This window comes from Anser anser (genome assembly GCF_964211835.1).
Source record: "Anser anser genome assembly, chromosome: 5".
Classification (NCBI taxonomy): Eukaryota; Metazoa; Chordata; class Aves; order Anseriformes; family Anatidae; genus Anser; species Anser anser.
Genome location: NC_139725.1, coordinates 54,623,196 through 54,643,013, shown reverse-complemented (window position 1 = coordinate 54,643,013; position 19,818 = coordinate 54,623,196). Strand labels below are relative to the sequence as shown.

Here is a 19,818-nt window from a genome sequence, read left to right as displayed (position 1 = left end):
AGCAAAGATTTGCAAATTAACTATCCAGACTAGATGGGGCTACCACATCTTTCATCTTTACTTATACGAAATTCTCTTTGGGAACAGGAAAGATAAACAAAACAAGGAAAGAGAAAGAATCAAAATAAGTCATTTGTTTTATAAGATATGATATTCTTTACCTAATATTCACCTTAGGTCATTCCTTATGCACTTTGAGGTAGAAGAACTCTGCAGTTTACTTGTGTCACATAATAGGAAAGTAACAGAGGTAGTTATACAGTGAAACATGAAAAATAACACAGTTCACAGGTGAAGATAAATCCAGCTGATATTGTGAGGCAATTCTTCACTGCTTGTTTGTAAAAGAGTAGTAGCAACCTGAACGCAAGCAAATTGATTTCTCAGGGTAACTGGGTCTGTACCAGGGACAGTATGCTTAAGCACAAGTTACACAAATTGCTCTTCTAAGGACACACTTCCAACAGCTCGCTGGTATAAATCTTACTCAGAAGTAGAAACATTACCTGAGTTCTGTGGCCCTGCCTGATGAAAACTGGAGACGAATGGATCTGATCTGAAGCTGTCTGGACTGCCACTTCAGGCATTTTCAACCTCGGTGAATTTCAACCTCCAAAAAGCTCCTGTGAGAATTTTTAGATTGATTTTAAGAGGCACTTATACAAAAATGAGAAAATGTAGCCTGAATTACATTTGGATGAAACTTTATCATTTCTACACAGTATGTAGGTATTTTTGGGCAGGTTTCTAAATAAGCCTGTGCAGAAGGATGTCCAGGGACTGGCAAAGGGAGGTGAATGAGCCTAACTCCTTTAAACCTCTATATAAAGTCAGCAAAGGGAGCAATATTCCCATCTAGGGGAATCTATCCCATCTATACCCATCATTCCTGTTATGGACTAGAGTGCTCTGCCCTAAATAAGCCATTCGCACTTGCAGCAGAATCCATCAGGTTTGGGACATGGTCAGATGGCTTTACTGTAAAGTTTTATTACTGCTGGAGATCAAATGCTTCTAAAAATGTGGCTGGGTTTTGTTCCAAAAGACTTTCAAACTACTGCCTATTTACATTAGCAAGCAGTATGACCCTACAGGAGTAAGTGCGTTTCGTTTACTTCTGAAAACACCCCATATTAACTACATGCATTTAGAGGTGTGGAGGGCACAAAAGTACTTTGGACCATCTCTAGTTTCATACCAGCAGCTGGGAGATGTTCAATATGCTTTTGGAGCTCATCTCAGTTTCATTCAAAAGAAGTGCAGTTTGTGTGTTCTGTGAGCCAAAGCATGGTAAGTGGCAACAACCAGGAGATGTTGTTTGCTTTCTTTTTCCAAAAAGTGCACTCCTGACAAACTAAGTGGGTACATCTTGTAGGTGCAGCTATAATAGAGGGAATCTCCAAGACAGTAAATCAAAGTAATCAGTAATCAAAGGCAGAAAGAGAAGCAGACAGAAGAGAGGATAAGAGAGAGGAGACTCCAGAAGCAGGAAAACTCATTAAAGATGGAAAGCAGAGAAAAGCATGAACAGAGGTGCAGTATTCTGGGATTTCTGGCTGCCTTTCTAAGGACAGTTAGAATGAAAACCTTAAAGCCACAAGTCAGAGAGCACAGCAAAATGAGATTTCTCAAAGAAAGGACAAATAATAGTGTAAGTGTATAGACTGTTGTATATTTCAATTAAGATAAGGTGCTGAAATGAAGATAGAAAAACTGAGAAATAAATGGTGAGGATGCAAGAAGTATCTAGAAGGAGCTAGGATTGTTCTAAATTAAGATTAGGCAAAAGCAGAGCAAATATTTTTGGCTGAATGCTGTCCAAGTCTTTATATCAGGATAGTGGAAATTTTGAGATCCCACAATTTTTTGATCTAATTTTGCTCTGTTCTGCCATAGTCTTATATCTTTAAATTTAGTCTTATTGCTACAAATTTGCCTGAAATAATAAAATTTACAAAAAGAGTCATCCTGTTGTAATGCCATACCCTATTTTCCTGATTAGGCCTATAGTCAAGGTATATAGTGACTCACCAACAGCATTTCATTCGAGTGAACACAATGATTCTAATAACTGTCTGCTAATTAGCAGGTTTTTGAGATAAAGACACAGTTGAATAGCTTGCATCTTCTGACACCCTAAATTAATAACGCTTCAGTACCAAATAATAACGTGGTAGAGAATGGCATTATTACTTTTTGATACAGTACAAAATAGATTAAAATGAACCCAGCTTGTTTATGCAAAGAGCCTAACCATTTCAAAATGGTGAAGATCTCCAGCTTAGCTCTAACACACAATGCCCCAGAAAGCTCTATATAAAGCTTGAAGAATTACTCCTAAAGCAAGATTCAGACATTTCTAGATTACAATTTTATGAATAAAATTAATTAACCAACAATTCATTACATTCTAACAGCTTCATCTGACCATAATGATCCTTGTTTGCAGCCCAAACAGTATTTGGTAATTGCAGAATGATGGAGCAATGTGGATATTTTTTGATTACAGTTCATTACATAAGATTACAAGGAAGAATTTTTCTTTGAATCATAATGAAAACTTAATTGACACCACTATGCTAAAATATTTCAAATGATTAAATTTCAGTCTCTGTCTTAATCAGTTTTATATTAGAAAGATTTTAACAAGATAATGCTGTGAACATAATTTCATTGCATTATAAAACTGTTGGCTGGATCTCATAAGTAATTAAAACTCCAACCATCTTGGAAATCTAACACAAATGCAATTCCAATTTTAATATTCTTTAAGATTATACAGTATCAAATTTCTTTTATTTTCCTCAACTACCTTTAATCAAAATTAAGCTTTTTTTTTCCTTCCCCTATAAACGGTCTAAAATTATACTTGCAAGATAATTTCAGGAAGCATATATGCCAGACACTAGAATCATGCCTCAAGACATAAATTAAACAAGCAACAACATGGGTGGAATTACAAGATGAAGTTACTTTTCTGTACAATATGCTCAGTGATTTTCAAATACTGCTATCTCAAGATCTTTCACTCCATCCAGAGGTGCTCTCAGCTGAAGCTGAGTGTGCTGAGAGCTCATTCAGATATATAACAGTCATCAAGTAGGCTACCATGAGCTCACATTTATTTCAGAGGCATTTCTCTCTACTGTATTTAACCATATCACAGCCCAAAATAATCTATTGTAGAGAATAATAGCATGTATCACATGGCTGCATTGGCTGCCCATCCTTCATATTAACACAATTGATTGCCAGAAGTTTTAAAATGGCAAGAGCATCTTTAGAATTGAAATACGTGGAGAGGAGGAAACAAAGCCACCCTCTTAGATAATGCCATGCAGTTGTGATTCAGTCTGCCCAAAATACCTGCAACTACTACTTTTCAGTTGAACTCCTTCTGAATTTATGAAGATGTTCTAGAAGAATTCCATAAACACCAGTACCACAGCTTTAATTACCAGTAACCTCTCAAATCACTGAGCAAGTTGCCTATTAAAGGGTCCAGCTGGCTTGTATATTAGAGGGACAGTCAGGAGAAATGCAAAATTCAGGCTTATGACAAATATCTAATTGCCAAACAAGGAAGCAAAAATTGAGAACAGTCTCAAAAAAAAAAATTGCACTACCTTGCATAGATCACTAAACTCTAATACCCTGTGTTAAAATCTATCATAGCTGTTGATAAGGCTATTAAAACAATGCAGTCAGAATATTTTGATATGGATTTCAAACTATATGAAAATCAGAAGATAATTGGATCTATAGCTTTGGTACAGGCTTATTTCTTACTACAACCTATGGGGAACACAGACCACAAACCAATGGAGCACATTTTGCATATTTCTTAGTTGGAACATGCCATTTGCAAGACTTCTGAAAATTTTTCCTTGAAAAATCCATTTTAATTGAGCATGTGAAAAATAGTGTATAAAAAACGAACTTTGTGTCAATCAGAACAAATCAGAAGAATATATTAAGTTATACACAGTTATATATACTGTAAATACACAGTTATGGTTTAAGAGACTTTCTTTTTGCTGCAGAATAGCCATCTACAGTCTGAATGTCAAAGAACATCCGCTGCACGGAATACCATGATGACAATTTTCTATGTGTAAATGACATCAAGAAGTATGGAGAAATGCATGGGTGCTTGAATAAATCAGGGTAGCATATTAATCGTCCCACCAAGCATCAATTTCGTGATAGTCTTGAGTGTGAACTTGTGAAGAATAAGAGGAGTAAAACAGTGAAATACGGACACCATGTGTAAAAAAAAATGTTTTGGGTTGTTTTAATTAAAAACATTTACATATAGTTTTGCTGTGTTTATATACAGTCATAAGTTCAGGTTAAAAATTCATAAATGTTCAAAATTCAAAGATGGGAATGTAGAGAACACAGATTTATTGGCTTCAAAATTAGCTCCAAGTTCTTTCCCTAGAACCCTCAGAAAACATTTTACAATGAGCTGAGCTGGTAATGCCTTCGTGTTTCCAAAAGAGGCAGTCCCACCTGCCCTGCGATCGTCCCCTTTCTTGCAAGTAGAAGCTGTTTTGCCTTGACCTATACTATTGCTTGTCTACCACATTAGTGACCAGGGTAAGGAGCTAAACTAGTGAAAATCTGGTTTAAGAAACCTGCAGTAAAAAGCTACATAAAAAGAGCAATACTTTTCTTCAGGTTTAGCTTCTCACATCAGGGTAGGGTTAGATGAGCACCAGAACATTGACACGAGCCAGAAATGTTTCACACCAAGGCCCAAGGAGAGAGGAAGACCACTTTTTTGCTCAGCAGCTAACAAGACCATCTTAACTACATTAGGAAAGCATATGTCTAGCAGACAGAAGAAGATGACATTCTCCCCTGCCTACAGGGCATCACAACAAAATTTCACATTGCATATCATGGTTTATTCATTCTGAAACACCAAAACCTTTGGCAAAGAGGAAAGTTATTCTGAAAAGTCTTTCTGCCTGTTATTGCCAGACCTTGATTTCTCCAGTCCAGTCACATGTTGCAAGGAGTGATGGCAAGACTGGGTGAAATTTTGCACTCACACAAGCTTCTTTATGGGCAGACAGAGTGCAAATAATCCTAGCAGTATGATAGTTGTAGAAAAACACTTTGCCATCAGAACTTCCTGTCACCAAAAGCGTTCCATCTGGAGAAAATTCACAGCACACTGCAAATCCTTCCACCTGTAAAAAAAATAGTAACAGCATAACTCCTGTTGCTGATTAGAGAAATTCATTGTGGTAATACTGAAAATGAATATGGTACCAAAAAAAATGCATCTTTAAATAAATATGCACTAAGGACTTCTCCAGGTGTTTATTAAGACACAGCTATAACACAAACTTATTTAATCAAGCTATTAAGTATTCACAAAGTCTTCTAAAAATGATCTTCAGAGTGTATATGATTCAAAATAGCATATGGGAAAGCAAAGGAAGGCAATTAATACCTATCACTGATTTATCATCAAACACTATTAGCAGACTTATTAAAAAGCACAGCTGCTTTTCTGTCTGTCTTGCTTCTAGTCTTGGATATGATCATTCTGGTGATAAAGAATACCTTATGTCCTTCATATCTTTTCTTTTTGTTGATTCGGTAAGGTCGCTGGGAAGAAAACAATGCCATGTAGTTCCCGTTTGTCTGAGCAACAAACACAGACTCTCTTGGGTGCAGAGCCAGACTGGGGCAAGTGTAACGCTCCTGAAAGTAATTTTAAAAAAAAGTTTTGTTGCATGAAACAAATGTTTTGCTCAAATGAATTAACTTTTGACATATTCAAAAGACCGTAAAAGATGCGGTAAAAGACATCTCCATGGTATATGTTATATATATACATACATACTCATTACAATTAAGTATATATACTTCATTCGTTATAATCCACTGAAAGTCTTACATCACATCAAATATTAAATCAAATATCTATCGTGTTTTGGTAGATTTCAGCTAGGTCCGAACCAATCACGAAAGAACCCCTCTTCTATTTTCAGTCTAAACAAAAGACAAGGTGCTGAATTTTGAAGCCCTGAATACAAATTAAGGGGGCTTTGGCTGTAGAATATCTGCACATGAAGGACATCAGGCTGACAGTGACTACTGGACACAATGGGCTATGCAGCAGGATGGGAAGAGCATCAGACTGATTTTGTTACATGGTTTGGAAGTGATGAACTGGGCAGTTCTGGGTATCATAAAGTATTGGGCACAGTAACCAAAACTGCACTAGGCACCATGCCTGGTTAGGAGTGCCCTCTGTGGCAGGGCACTGCATACTTCTGGGGGGAAACTGGGTCTAACAGGAAGGGATCAGATAGCACCACACAATCTGCAGGTGAATTGTGCTGTTATGCTGGGTATTCAGTAGTAGTGGGTTATTTTAGGGCTCAGCTACTCACTCGATAATGCAGATAAGCAATAGATGAAGTCCTGTCAGGACATAATCTGTTTGAGTCCACAAGTTCTCTCCCATCTTGAAGGGTTCAAATGTGACATTCAGAAAACTGAAGTAGAGTTTACCAAAATCGCTGTCATTTTCTGTTTGCTTTCAGTGCACAAGAGGGAAAATTGTCCAGTTCAGAGATACTTTAGTCCAGAGAAGGTAGGCTGTGGGGTTTTGTTGTTTGTTTGTTTGGAAGAGGACAGGGAGGGAAAGGCTGGTTGTTCGAAAAACAGCCTTGATACTGAACCTGACTGTTCTGTACTTTATTTATTCACGGGTGGTTTTTTGGTTTTGTTTTTTTCCCCTATTGCCTATTCAGGAAGATACAAGATCTAATATTAGACAAAGACATGATTGTGGAAATTAAACATGAAACAAACCCATTAGATCATCTACTGCATGTCCTTGTCAGTAGAGAACTGTTCATTCCAGCCAACAGGCATCTGTATACAATTCAATCATATTATATTACATAGTATATTAGACTTGGGTTTTCAGAAAAGAACCAGGGAGTTGGAATTATCTGCTAACCTCCTTTGAAGCTGTCAGCCTTTCTAGAAAATTTAGTCCATTAAATATCTTGTCTGGACAGATTACGGAGAGAAACACTGTATCTGTATTGATAAAAGTAAAATTTGCCTCTGTGATTATGCCATACAAGATATCAATACGCATGTATCAGGTTGCTATTAGTATGCAAATATAAAACTCGGTTTGTCGACAGCCCTCATTCCAGCTTTATTTTCTACATTATTGACAAGCATGAAATACTGTATCATGACCCAAACAATAACAGCTGTTAATCTTACATGAAAAATCTGATTGGAGATTTTGGCAGCACTTTCGAAGTCCCATGCAATAATGGTACGATCAGCTGAGTCCCGGCTTACTGCATCCGTGCTTGTGAGAAATTCTTTTCCTTCAGTGAGAAAGAGTATATCCAACGTCTGTTGTACTGCAGCTTTGTAAACTCTTGTCACCTAGTAGACAAGAAAGTTTCTCATTTTTGCACAGAGAATGATAAGCTATTAATACCAAGAACATAGACATCTCCAACCAATAATATATTATTTTAGTATGTGGAAAAAAATCATTTTTAAAAATTGAAGTAGAAGCATATTAAGTAGTTTGGTAATGTATATAAATAGTTCACACACTGAAAAATTACATGAGATATAAAAGAAAGCAGTCTGTAGAATTTACATATTACATTTATGTATACTTCCGATTCTGTTATAAATTCTTAAGGAATTAGAGTTAGATCCAAAAAGAGTTTTAGATTACACAATGCTGTGGAGCTGGGTCTACACAAGCTCCCTTCTATTTTACGAACTCAGTGCACTCTGAGGATGAGTCTGAGGAGCTCTCCTTCCAGGAAATGTCAGAAGTTTGTTTTCAGTCCTCTTGCTCTCAAAATCTTCAGCTAGTTATATAAAGCCAGAGAAAGGAAAGCAACTAGGGTTAGTGGGGATTTGCAACTTAAAGGACACTGCAAGAAGTGAATACTCTCGTGGATCATTCTAGACTTAATTATAAATCACAGTAAGAGTAAACAGACGAGTAAACTGGATGATTCAGGACGCTCTCCCAGTCCCAAGATGCTGTGCAGGGAAGCTCACACATTGGGTGAGGAACTGCCCAGGAGGCACCTACGGACGTGCTCTGCCGAAGCGCCTTCTTCACCACTGCAGAGGACAGCTCACTCTATTAAGGGCTCAATCTGACACCCTCTCCTGAAAAAAAAAAAAAAAAAGAAAAAAAACAAGCAGAGCCTGCTCTTCTAAAGTGCTGCCAGAGGAGGGGATGGTGGTGACAAGAGTGCTGCTGTCAAGCAGTTCGGTGCTTACGGACTCAGCAAGCATGCTGCCTTTGTCTGTAGGGACTCCTACCTCATCCACCTACCAAAGGCTCTGGCATGAGGCAGCCTCTGCTGCTGCTTTTGCTGCCACTCTGCCAAGAACAGAAGACAGCAGGGAAAGAGTCATCAACACTTCAAAGTACATCTGAGCTCAGGAGTAAATAATGTGCCTCGTGCACTAGCTCCAATTTCGTAATTAATGCACATGGTCGGTCTCTAAAGAAGTTTGTGCAATAAAAGCAAATACCAAAGCTCCCAAATCCACTTTCCAAATCAAAAATATCAGAGTTCCCAAGTCGAGATCCTCTTTTAGGACTTATACCACAGAGTCCTGGATGCATGCAGAAATGGATCCTCAGCCACAGGACTCTGAATATTTTAACAGCTTGTGAGTTGGATCTTAAGATGTGAGACAGATTTTGAAGTATTCTAAGGAATATATGAATAATTTGAATGTCCTTTCTTTCTACCTTTCTTCATGAAATTCTGCATCTGTTGTCTACTTTGAATCTTACAAATCAATACCTTGCTTCCTTTTCTCTGATTTACCTCCAATGAAGAGAGACTTCAAGGCAAGTGGCCAGATCAAAGCAGTCCATCTCTGAATATTCTGATCCTTAAAACTAGGACACCAAAAGACTCTTAGTTATTCATATCTAAATCTTTCTCTCCAAGATAGCTAAAACATAGCAGCCTTCACTTCCAACAGGGTGTTCAGAGGTTAGTCCTTCTTGCAACCTCACAGAAATACCAACTGAGCACAGAGACTGCATGGAGTATTATACTGAAATGGTTCTTAACTTGTGAGACATTTCAGTGCCAGTCTTATACCTGTAACAGTACGTGGCTACTGAGTTTGCATAGGTACTGTAAGCACAGGCATTTTTAGAAGAAAAAACAGGTACTGCAATGAAATATCCTGGATTATAACAGTTTTACACTTTAAACAATAAAAGAAAAATAATTTACAATATCAAACAATGTGAGAACTTCTCAATTCCTTGCCTCAAGATCAAAATCTATGAGTGTTTGGAAATGGTCAGAACTAGCTGATCCTGCTGTAGGGTACAGAGATACTAGATGATCTCCTGAGGTCCCTTCCAGCTCTGCTTCCTGTGATCTCAGCATGCAGAAGTAAGGCAGCAGCTGTTCCAAGTGCTTTTCACAGGCTCTGTGAAATGTACTTTGGAAACATAATGTTTGCACTCAGTGAAGAACCTTGGTCATGCAAGCACTCTACACACACAGCAATAACATCAACAAGATGTAAACCTGTAGAACGAAAAAAACTGGCACACTTCTCAGCAATCTGCCTCCATTTTTAAGATACAGAATATACAACTGTGTTATTGCATAAGTCATATTTTTCATCCTAGGAATCTGCATAATATACAAAGCAATTAAACTTTGTAAAGCCAAAATTGATATTTGCATATTTATAGCCTCCACTTTGTCTATGGAGAAATCACCATGCATATCTATTTCTTCACTGAGTTATAAAAAGAAGCACATAGTTCATTAGAAAAGTAGAAAATTAAGCTATTTCATAGGAACCAAAAAAAAAAGTAAAAGCAAATATACCTGATCTATAACGGCTGCCTGGAATGCAAAATGGAATACCATACAAAAATTTGACAGCTGTAGGAATTGCAGGAGAACTGAAATAAATGCAAATTGTGAGGATGGAACACAAAGGCAGAGGGGTGCTTTACCACCCCTATACAGGGGAGGAAGTAGCTACCCTGTGAAGTACCTTCACAGAGGTGACAAGTTCCAGCTGGGAAGAGCAGAGAAGCACAGACATGAAGCAATGGAACACAGAAGAGGCAGAAATGAAGGTCAGTTCATTCCAGGAAATGTAAAACAACAATATAGAGTAATAAAAGATATTAAAAAAAGTCCTAAACAGTGATTCAAGGTAGTGATTCTTTATTATTTCCTTCTTTTAAAGATGGAACAAACTCAGACATACTGCTTTGGTCCTCAGCTACGTGAAGCCTCTAGAAAAACCCTTGTGACGTATATGTATGTATAACCCATATATACACTGTCCAGCACTGTTTGGTGTTAGTTTGGGGCCTTGCTTTAACACTTTTTGGAGCAGGAAGAAATTGTGAAGATGGCAATGTAAGCATACTTCTTAAGTTTTGCTCAAATTCTGTAGGGCTGTTACCTAAACTCCCACTATCAATTTAAACATTTTCACTGCTAACTATTAAATATATCTGCTTGTCTGCTAGTCAGTAAGATATCCAACCAAATTACCCTGTGCAACTTCACACTGTTTCAGAAAAAAAGTCCACAAAAATTAGTATAAAATAATTAGTATAAAATACTATCTTTCTCTATACCTTTGATGTGTTCCTCAGAAAAAACTATGCTGTTTAATCACCAAACCACATAGTAAGAACTGACTCAGAGAACAATAAATTAACACTTTGAAAAGCAGCTGGGAACTTGGTATACATAGTATTTAAATTCCTCCATAAAGATGGCTTTCAAAAATAACTAATTGCAACACCCCTGCCCTGAAAAGTACTCACAATTAAACCTGTTTTGTTCTACCTTACACAATTAATTCATGACATGCCTGAGGAACTCACTTCGGGAAAGCATGAGTTTTCCTACCCTGCTGGCTTTAGTTTGTTAATAACAGCTTTTGCTCTTTTTCTATTTGCAGATTTATCACCCATAAGCACTGGAAAACCACAATCCACTTGTTCAATTGAAGCACTTTCTGGACATAAATGAAATCATTTCAAAAAGAAGGCCTAATAGTTTCTGGTGTCAACAAAAGCCAAGATAATAATAAAGCTTCTTTACAACAGAAAGAGTTCATGGCTGCAGGCATTCAACAAGAAAGGTAATTTAGGCAAATTAAATCAGTTTCAAATAGATTCTTATGGCTCTGGTGATTTGAGAAGCATGCTGTGATGCTGAATTCAAGGTACATGTTTCGTGTGGATGTCCTATAATACATCTCCGCACAAAGCATAGGCAGTGCCTTTTGCTTCTCAGGAAAGCTCGGAGCATCCATACGAGCACTTCAGCACCCAGCGCTGTCCCCAGCACCGCTGGTCACCCACCACCCATGGGCACTTCGCTTCCCTCAAATCCCCTCCGGCTTTAGACAAGAAAGAAACGTGCCTGCACACCCACTGCCCTGAGAATCTGGAAGTAAGGTCTCACAACAAATCTAGGAGGACTACAAGCAATCTGGAAGGTCACGGAAAATGTCATTGATCAGCCAGCGCAGTGGTTTCCAACCTGTGAAATGGCCGTATTTTTTTTCTTATTCTTCTTGGCTTAGCTTCTTAGATTGAGGGCTTTGGCACGAAACTGCCTCTTCCTACTGGCACGTTGGGTAATGCAATGGGCAACTGATTTAAGTTTCATTTGCGAAACTGTACTACTGCAATACAAGGAATAAAAAGCATATTTCAACTAAAAAGAAAGCTCATTTTGCACAGAATAAAAGCATTTCTTCCACTGCAGTGTAAGGTGTTGTGTTGAGAGAAAATAATACTTATTACAAAATAAATCAGTTAAACTGATAAGAGTAAGGTGTTGAGCCACATAACTACTATTTGCTTTACAGTAATAAATTCAAAACAAAGCCATGACTATTGACAAACACAATTTATGTTTCTGATCTCCATCTAAAAGCTACAGTGGCTGTTTTAATCAAAATCCATGGTAATAGCATAGACAGGAAGATCAAACTTGTTGTAGTTTTATGTTCTTTAAAGTATTTTAACATAAGACTGGTGTATAACATGAGAGGTGGTCCCATGCAAACAATGTGCCATGTTTATGTTGTCAACATCAAAAATAAAGAAATCAAGAACAAAATTTCACAGTGTGAAAACTCAAAGCAAGCTATGAAAGACAAAGACCACATTGGTGGTGTAGGAAGTCCCAAAACCACAAATTTTAAAATCCTGAGTAACTATTACTGGAAATCTTGATAAATAAGTCTGCAGTGCTTTCATACTCTTTTTTTTAATGCCCAGTGAGTGGCTGCTGTTGTGCTTGTTTAAAATTCGTCTAGAAATGGACTGAAACCAGAACTTCCCAACGTTGTGAATACTTACTCTCCAGAAAGAAGCATTTGTTGTTCTTGGCCAGTTCTTGGCCCATTTCAGTCTCAAAGAGCAGTTGTGCCAGAGAGATTGCATGCACAGACAGGTCTACAGTTCTGATCCATGACAGCACCACAACAGGAGTAAACACAGCAGCAGTGCTCATGTATGTGCCTGCATACTCAGAAAGGACCCTTGAATATTAACATTTAAAAGCATACGTAATTATGCCTGTAAAAATGTACCGACATCATCTTTCTTTGAACTTTTTATCCATAGATTCAGTAAAGATTTTTCTCTGACAGTGAAAGAATAACTTCAGTTTTCTAATGCACCAAATAAATGATCCTATTTTAATTACATTGTTCTTCATAATACCATCAGTACATGACAATATATTAGCTGTTTCTATAGAAACCAGAAGTACAAGTTGTTCCACCAATTTCTACAGCCTTTTTTCATATTTATATGCTATCCAGAGACAAATTCATTAGGCCTCCTAAATACAAGATACTTAAAATGACTGCATCTCATCTTAAAGAAGTTGCAATAGAATGTTTCCAAGGAAACAAATGCACTGCACTTGCACTCTATATTTATTAGATTTTTAAACTATGCTTTAATGACTCGGGCTTATCTCTTTATAAATTCAAGTATCAAGAAATACATCAACAATACTAAAGAGAATCTTTTTTTCCTTTTTTTTTTTTTAACATAAAGCTGTAGATGATAGTTGCAATTTTGTGGCTAAGCAGTGCTCAATCCAGAGAAAAACAAGATTGGAAATAAACAAAAACAAAATTTTAACAACATCTACCTTGGCCTTTGTTAATCATAAAAACTCTGCAGTACATTTCCAGTCTTATTTTAGAAGCTCAAAATCACAATTTTCACCATTTTTCTAGTTAATTTATTCTATATTTTATAAGGTCTAAATTTCAAAAGTGGGAATTTGTATACATCTCCAACTCTAAATTTTCATTAAATTTGTCTATCACTGCAACCAACTGATTTTGTATTCATCCTTTTTGAAACCTTCTTAACAAAATGGTTATTAAGCCCAAAAGACTGGACCTTCGTATTCTTTTTTACTTATCTCATTTCTAATAAGTTAGTGCTATTTCTTCTTCATGATATTCTAGTCCTTTATTATACATGATTTTGTTAGCATGTTTCTGGAACGATGTTCATTTACAATACTTAGGTTAGTCTCTGCCTTCTACAGCTTACCTAAATGTTCTATCAAAGAGCACCAAATAAATTTAGAGTGATATCAAGTAAGCTTTGCACAATCTACCATCCCTGAACTCCTACAAAATTTTATTATTTCACTTTTTCCTATATCTTTAACTAATCTTTCCTTTCTGTGACAGGTCATATTTCTGTGTCTCTCCTGCCTGAATCCCTTTCTCTTTCTACCTCCTTGTTTAACATAAGCAGTGAATTTGCATTTATGGAGGCCTAGAATATTTCTGAAAGTTCATAATTATAAAGAAGGAGAGCCACAGGCCTGTCATCTTTCACTTATTCCCTCTCCAGATTACTGCATGGTGCTACTTCAGGACTTTCTGTTGTGACAGCTGTAGCACATAGGTCTTCCCAAATCTCCAACAGGCCTTGCTGGTTTATGAGTCAAAGCACAAGAACATCAATAGACAAGAGTTTTAAAAACTGACTACATCCAACAGCAGCATAAATTATTCCTCCATTTTTAGCAGAGACCCCCAGAAAAGTTAACTTCCCTAACTTTAAAGTTCCCTATGAAAAAGAAGGAGCTCCTAAATGCTTACAAAATATTAAGAGTTTCATCAATCAAACTATAATCATAGAATATCCCGAGCTGGAAGGAACCCATAAGGATCATCATGTCCAACTCCTGGCACCGCACAGGTCTACCCAAAATTTTAGACCAGGTGACTAAATGCACAGTCCAAACGCTTCTTAAATTCAGACAGGCTTGGTGCAGTGACTACGTCCCTGGGGAGCCTGTTCCAGTGTGTGACCACCCTTTCAGTGAAGAACCTCTTCCTGATGTCCAGCCTAAACCTCCCCTGCCTCAGCTTGACACCATTCCCTCGGGTCCTATCACTGGTGACTAAAGAGAACAGGTCAGCACCTGCCCTTCCACTCCCTCTCATGAGGAAGTTGTAGACTGCGATGAGGTCTCCCCTCAGCTTCCTCTTCTCCAGGCTGAACAGGCCCAATGACCTCAGTCGCTCCTCGTAAGTCTTCCCCTCTAGGCCCTTCACCATCTTTGTCGCCCTCCTCTGGACACTCTCCAACAGTTTAATGTCCTTTTTGTACTGTGGTGCCCAGAACTGCACGCAGTACTCGAGGTGAGGCCGCACCAGCACAAAGTAGAGCGGAACAATCACTTCCCTCGACCCACTAGCGATGCCGTGCTTGCTGCACCCCAGGATACGGTTGGCCCTCCTGGCTGCCAGGGCACACTGCTGGCTCATATTCAACTTGCTGTCAACCACAACCCCCAGATCCCTCTCTGCAGGGCTGCTCTCCAGCGTCTCGTCGCCCAGTCTGTACATATAGCCAGGGTTGCCCCGTCCCAGGTGCAGGACCTGGCACTTGCTCTTACTAAACTTCATGTGGTTGGTGATTGCCCAGCTCTCCAATCTGTCCAGATCTCTCTGCAAGGCCTTTCCACCCTCATCCGAGTCCACAACTCCTCCAAGTTTGGTGTCATCGGCAAATTTGCTCAAAACACCTTCTAGTCCTACATCCAAATAATTTATAAACACATTGAAGAGGACTGGCCCTAAAATGGAGCCTTGAGGGACCCCACTAGTGACTGTCCACCAGCCTGATGTGGCCCCATTTACCACAACTCTTTGAGCCCTGCCTGTCAGCCAATTGCTCACCCATCATATGATGTTTTTGTTTAGTTGTATGCTGGACATTTTGTCCAGTAGGAACTTATGGGAAACAGTGTCAAAAGCTTTGCTGAAGTCCAAAAAGATCACATCAGCTGGTTTCCCTTGATCAACTACATGGGTGATCTTATCATAAAGGGAAATCAAATTTGTTAGGCAGGACCTACCCCTCATGAACCCATGTTGGCTGGGAGGTGGGTTTTTTTTGTTTTTTTTTTTGTTTTTTTCTAAATATCCCTCTAAGGGAATTCCAAGCACTTAAAATCTAGAAGGCTACAAAGTCTAAAGACTCTACAGCCAACAAATCAGCAGAAAAAAGCTCCAGAAATATAAGAAACCGTCCCTAACCCTGAAAAAGGCTACACCTTACATGCCTACTTCTGCTGTTTTCAGATACTCACTAGCACAGGGAACTTGGATGACACATTTCCCCTAAACCTTGCTCCATCACTTTAACACTAAGGTTGTAACTTGGATAATATTTGACATACAGTTGAAGGCATAAGGTCACATTCACAGTAAGCCCCCTAATTCTGCAAAAATCATAAGAGACCTAGAACCACAAAGCAGAAAAAGGAGAGTAACATCACCTTCCTATCCATAAGCATGCTCTAAAAATTACTCGCCTGAAGAAGAACTGCATGCAGTAACAGCACCTACTACTATATAGCTTGCTTTACTCTAAAAGATCCTACTAGTTGTTACCTCAAAAAGACATGCTTACCTCTCTCAACTTGGAAACACATCAGCCCATCCACTCTGACCCACATAAAGAACGATGCAACTAGTTGAAGGAAAAACAAAGCACTTACCCCCCAAAGAGCAGCTCAGGGAGAAGGAGCTCCCTAAACCGCTACCTGCGGCTTACATACCATTAGGCCCACCTGGCCCCCAACCAATCACCTGGGAAAGGGGCGAGGCAAAGCAAAAAAAGTATAAATCAAGCAGGGTGAGCAACAGCTGTGTTGTTTTTATTTATCTGGCTTAGCTCAACAGGGTGCAAAGCACAGCACAGAGAACTGGGTTGTTTCTAGAAGTAGTAATTCTTGTGCTTTTGCTTCAGCTTTGAATATTGAAAGGACAATATGACCAAGGAAGTAACTGAAACTATTTCAACTGGAATTAGCTCAAACCTTTCTTCACACTTTCTTTACGCTCATGGTGGATGAAGACATCTCTATATTAATTCTCTTAGATTTATAGCTGCTGTTAGCAACGTTAACCATACTTTCTTTTTGAATCTGAGCAGTCTTGTATGTCAGTAAAAGGGTTGCTTAATGTTGGCTGCCCGTATTTTTCTTTTGGTGGCCTTCAGGTTCATTGTTTATTATTTTTAGGGAACTTTCGTGCAGATAAAAACCAGGCAAGATTTTGATTGGTCTTAATGAAATTAAGTACTATGAAAACTGGGAAAAACTACTGGGAAAACTTACTGAGAAAGTTTAATACCTGCATGCCAATGCAAGTGGTAAAAAAATGTTTTAAATATGTTCACTTTCAGTGGGATTTGTGGAATAAAGGGAAAGTTATAGGGATAAGAAAATGAAACTTCCCTTAACATGGAGGATATTGCTTTTCCCAGCTGTGTAAAATGGCATCAGCATAAACTTCTCACTTCCTCTTGGCCTTTTTGATTTTTTATCAGGTTGTTTTAACTTTTATTGTCTTATACAGCATGTGAAACTGAGCACATGGTTGCTATTAAGGAGATTAATATAGATCTAAAGATATATATCTGTGTGCCTTCTTTTTGACTATGTCAGAGTAAATTAATCAAAAAATGGGTTTATCCCTTTGAAACAGCACTTTGACACTTAAAAGGTAAAATTTGCAAAATCTCCAAAGTGTTTCTGAATGGATACATTCAGAAAACTTAAATTAATACATTCAGATATGAGTTCCTTTCAGAAAAGCTAACAGCATCCTTGCTTTATAATATACACACGTTTGCTGGCACATGTAAATGAATCCTTTCTATTCAGTCAGACAATTCACTCATGATATAAGGAACTTTAGCTCCTTTAAAAGTAGTATCAGTACAACTGCAGTTGTAGTCTTGTTCTGATATTACAACTGTGTAATCTACAAACCCAAATTAATAAAAATAGATGTAATCTTACTTTCTTTTGTGAACACAAAGAAGTCCTTAAATGATGAGCTAAATGATACACGTCTCAACCTTTTGCTCTGCTTGGTATTTCAAGGAACATTAAAATTTCAGGTAGAATAAAATGCTGGAATATATATTGTCTCCAGACTGAAAAGCTAATGTAGAGCAGTCAAAACAGAGTGACTGTGTAATGCAACTGGCTTGTGCTGAACATCTTAAGACATTATTCTACAGCTCTGTGAAAATTAATACCTTTAAAATACATAAGTACTTTAAGGTCTCAGTATTACTGTGTGGTTCCTTTTACAGGGTTTTTCAAAGTTCAGATCTCAAGTGCAGAGGTCCCATGGAGGCTGTCCAATATGATGCTCCCTCCTCAGTTGGCACTGCAGAGTTCTGCATTGTTTTATTATTTTTATTTATACATTTTTTAACACACACTTCCAAGTTTTCCAGTCTTTTCATAAAGCTTCTAAAAACATTTTCCAAGTATTCCATAAACATCATCAATCCATTATACAGCAATATAAGGCCTCCAGAATAATCTCATCTCCAGAGAGACAAAACTAGGTTTAATACAAACAAATAACACTGTAATAAATCTCTACTTTCTATTCAAGTGCCTCCTTTATTCTTCTTTATTCTTTTTTTTTTCAGGCTTTGATTACTTGTCTCTATAATTTTGAGATGCCTGTATACTTTACATTTCACTGAGCAGTTAACAAGCTGTTCCAGCCATTCATTTCTATGCTTAGCTTTATCTTGAAGATTTTGACTTTCTTATTGTTCTTCCATTCTTTATCTTGCTCAATATCCAAAGTTACATTTGAAATCATTTTGCCTATTTGCTCAACAGAACAAGGATAGCAATGTCTTTTTTTATATCTGTTTCTGATTAATAGCCTACTCTACATTTCTTGATGTTTTAGTAGCTGAAAGAAAGCCTCAAGTAGATCTTCATACATTTTCATTGAGACTTAAAAATCCAATTTTTATAGCACATTCAATACATGAATAAATACTAGCAATTTATGCTCATAAATTTACATTCCTGTTAAAAATCAGCTGCCAGCCAAAATCAATATGAGATATCAGAATTAGTAAATTGGCAATACACCACTATCAGTTATTCTATTTCATTTTCCATCAGCAGAAATCTTTGATGTGGCACAATGGCATAGGAGAACTCATCTGAATCACTGCATATATATATATGTGTAATTGGACAATAGTTTTTTAGTAGTCATTCTCTCCATCTCTTTGATGCTTTATACTTTTCTTTGAATTTCCAACAAAAATTCCCCCTTTTCCTGAAATATGATTGTTTTGCTATACATAGGCTGCAAGAAGACAGCCTGTTAAAACACAGGAGTGCATTCTAAAGGATGGCCTCTGGAACTGAATTACCAACGAATGCTGAAATTGTGTTTTCAACATGCAGTGAGTTTAGGATGCTTATTGTATTGACAAAATATGCTGCAAGGCCTAAAATGGCTATTGCTATCAGGAGTATGATGATGGGAACAAAGAGAATTATGACTTCACCCACACCATTGTTCCAAGCTAAATGACAGGTTAAAACACTTGAAAAAAAGATGTAAAACAGGACGAAAGCTACTGGAAACTTATAACAGTAAGAATACCAAAGAAAATCTTTTAACAAATTAAGGTGAAAGCACTTGAACGATATTAAGGATGTTTGCATCAAAACAGAAACTAAGTGGCAAGACACCTCAGACATCTATTTTAGCTAAGAGCAAAATGCACTCATTAGAACAGGATAAATTTCAACATATTGGCCAGTACACTTTATCCAATCTTGAACATGACCTTAAGTGTGTAAGATAGAAAAGAATGAAAGCAAGCTGTTTGCAGTTTGTGAATAAAGGTAACAACAGAAACAGGAATACCTGAAGGATCCATTGAAATTCCACAAAAAGAAGCAGACATTAGATACTGATGAGTGATGATTCATGCCTAACCAACATACTGTTCTGCAGCTGAGAGTTTGAAATATAACTACATTATTTTGTAGTAATGATGCATATGCGATACTCACCATTCTGCAAGAAGAAGCCAAAACCAACAAAATCAGAGTTTGATGTCTTTCCCCTTTTCTCTACTCAGTTCTGATCTTCGACATTCACTCAGTATGCATACAAACCCAGTTCTTCAAATCAAACCACATTTTTAGAGCCAATACAAAATTCAATGCCTAACAGTCTACACCCTCTGCTGAGCTACAGATACCTTAAATGGGGAAAACAAAGGGCAAGAGAAGCTCCCTCCCTCCTTTGGAAATATTTCATAGTATGAGAGTGGGCTACACTGCTGCTTTAGTCAGGCACAGTACACACAGAACTTCATTGTTTTCAAAGTAACATGTCAAAAAATACATCAATATCTGTTACCAAGCTAAA

The 19,818-nt window shown here is 37.6% G+C and overlaps 1 protein-coding gene across 2 annotated transcripts in view; it reads right to left on the bottom strand.

Moving 5' to 3' along the window:
* Nucleotides 1-4,270: 4,270 nt before the first annotated feature.
* Nucleotides 4,271-19,818, bottom strand: part of WDR25 (WD repeat domain 25) — a 64,970-nt gene continuing 49,422 nt past the window's right edge. For both annotated transcript variants that reach the window (XM_083840132.1, XM_083840131.1), the window contains exons 5-7: nucleotides 7,270-7,440; nucleotides 5,581-5,721; nucleotides 4,271-5,201 (exon numbers count right to left, since the gene is read on the bottom strand). In XM_083840132.1, the coding sequence (XP_083696258.1) occupies nucleotides 4,980-5,201; nucleotides 5,581-5,721; nucleotides 7,270-7,440 (534 nt within the window). In that variant the 3' untranslated portion in view covers nucleotides 4,271-4,979. The remainder of the gene's footprint in view (nucleotides 5,202-5,580; nucleotides 5,722-7,269; nucleotides 7,441-19,818) is intronic.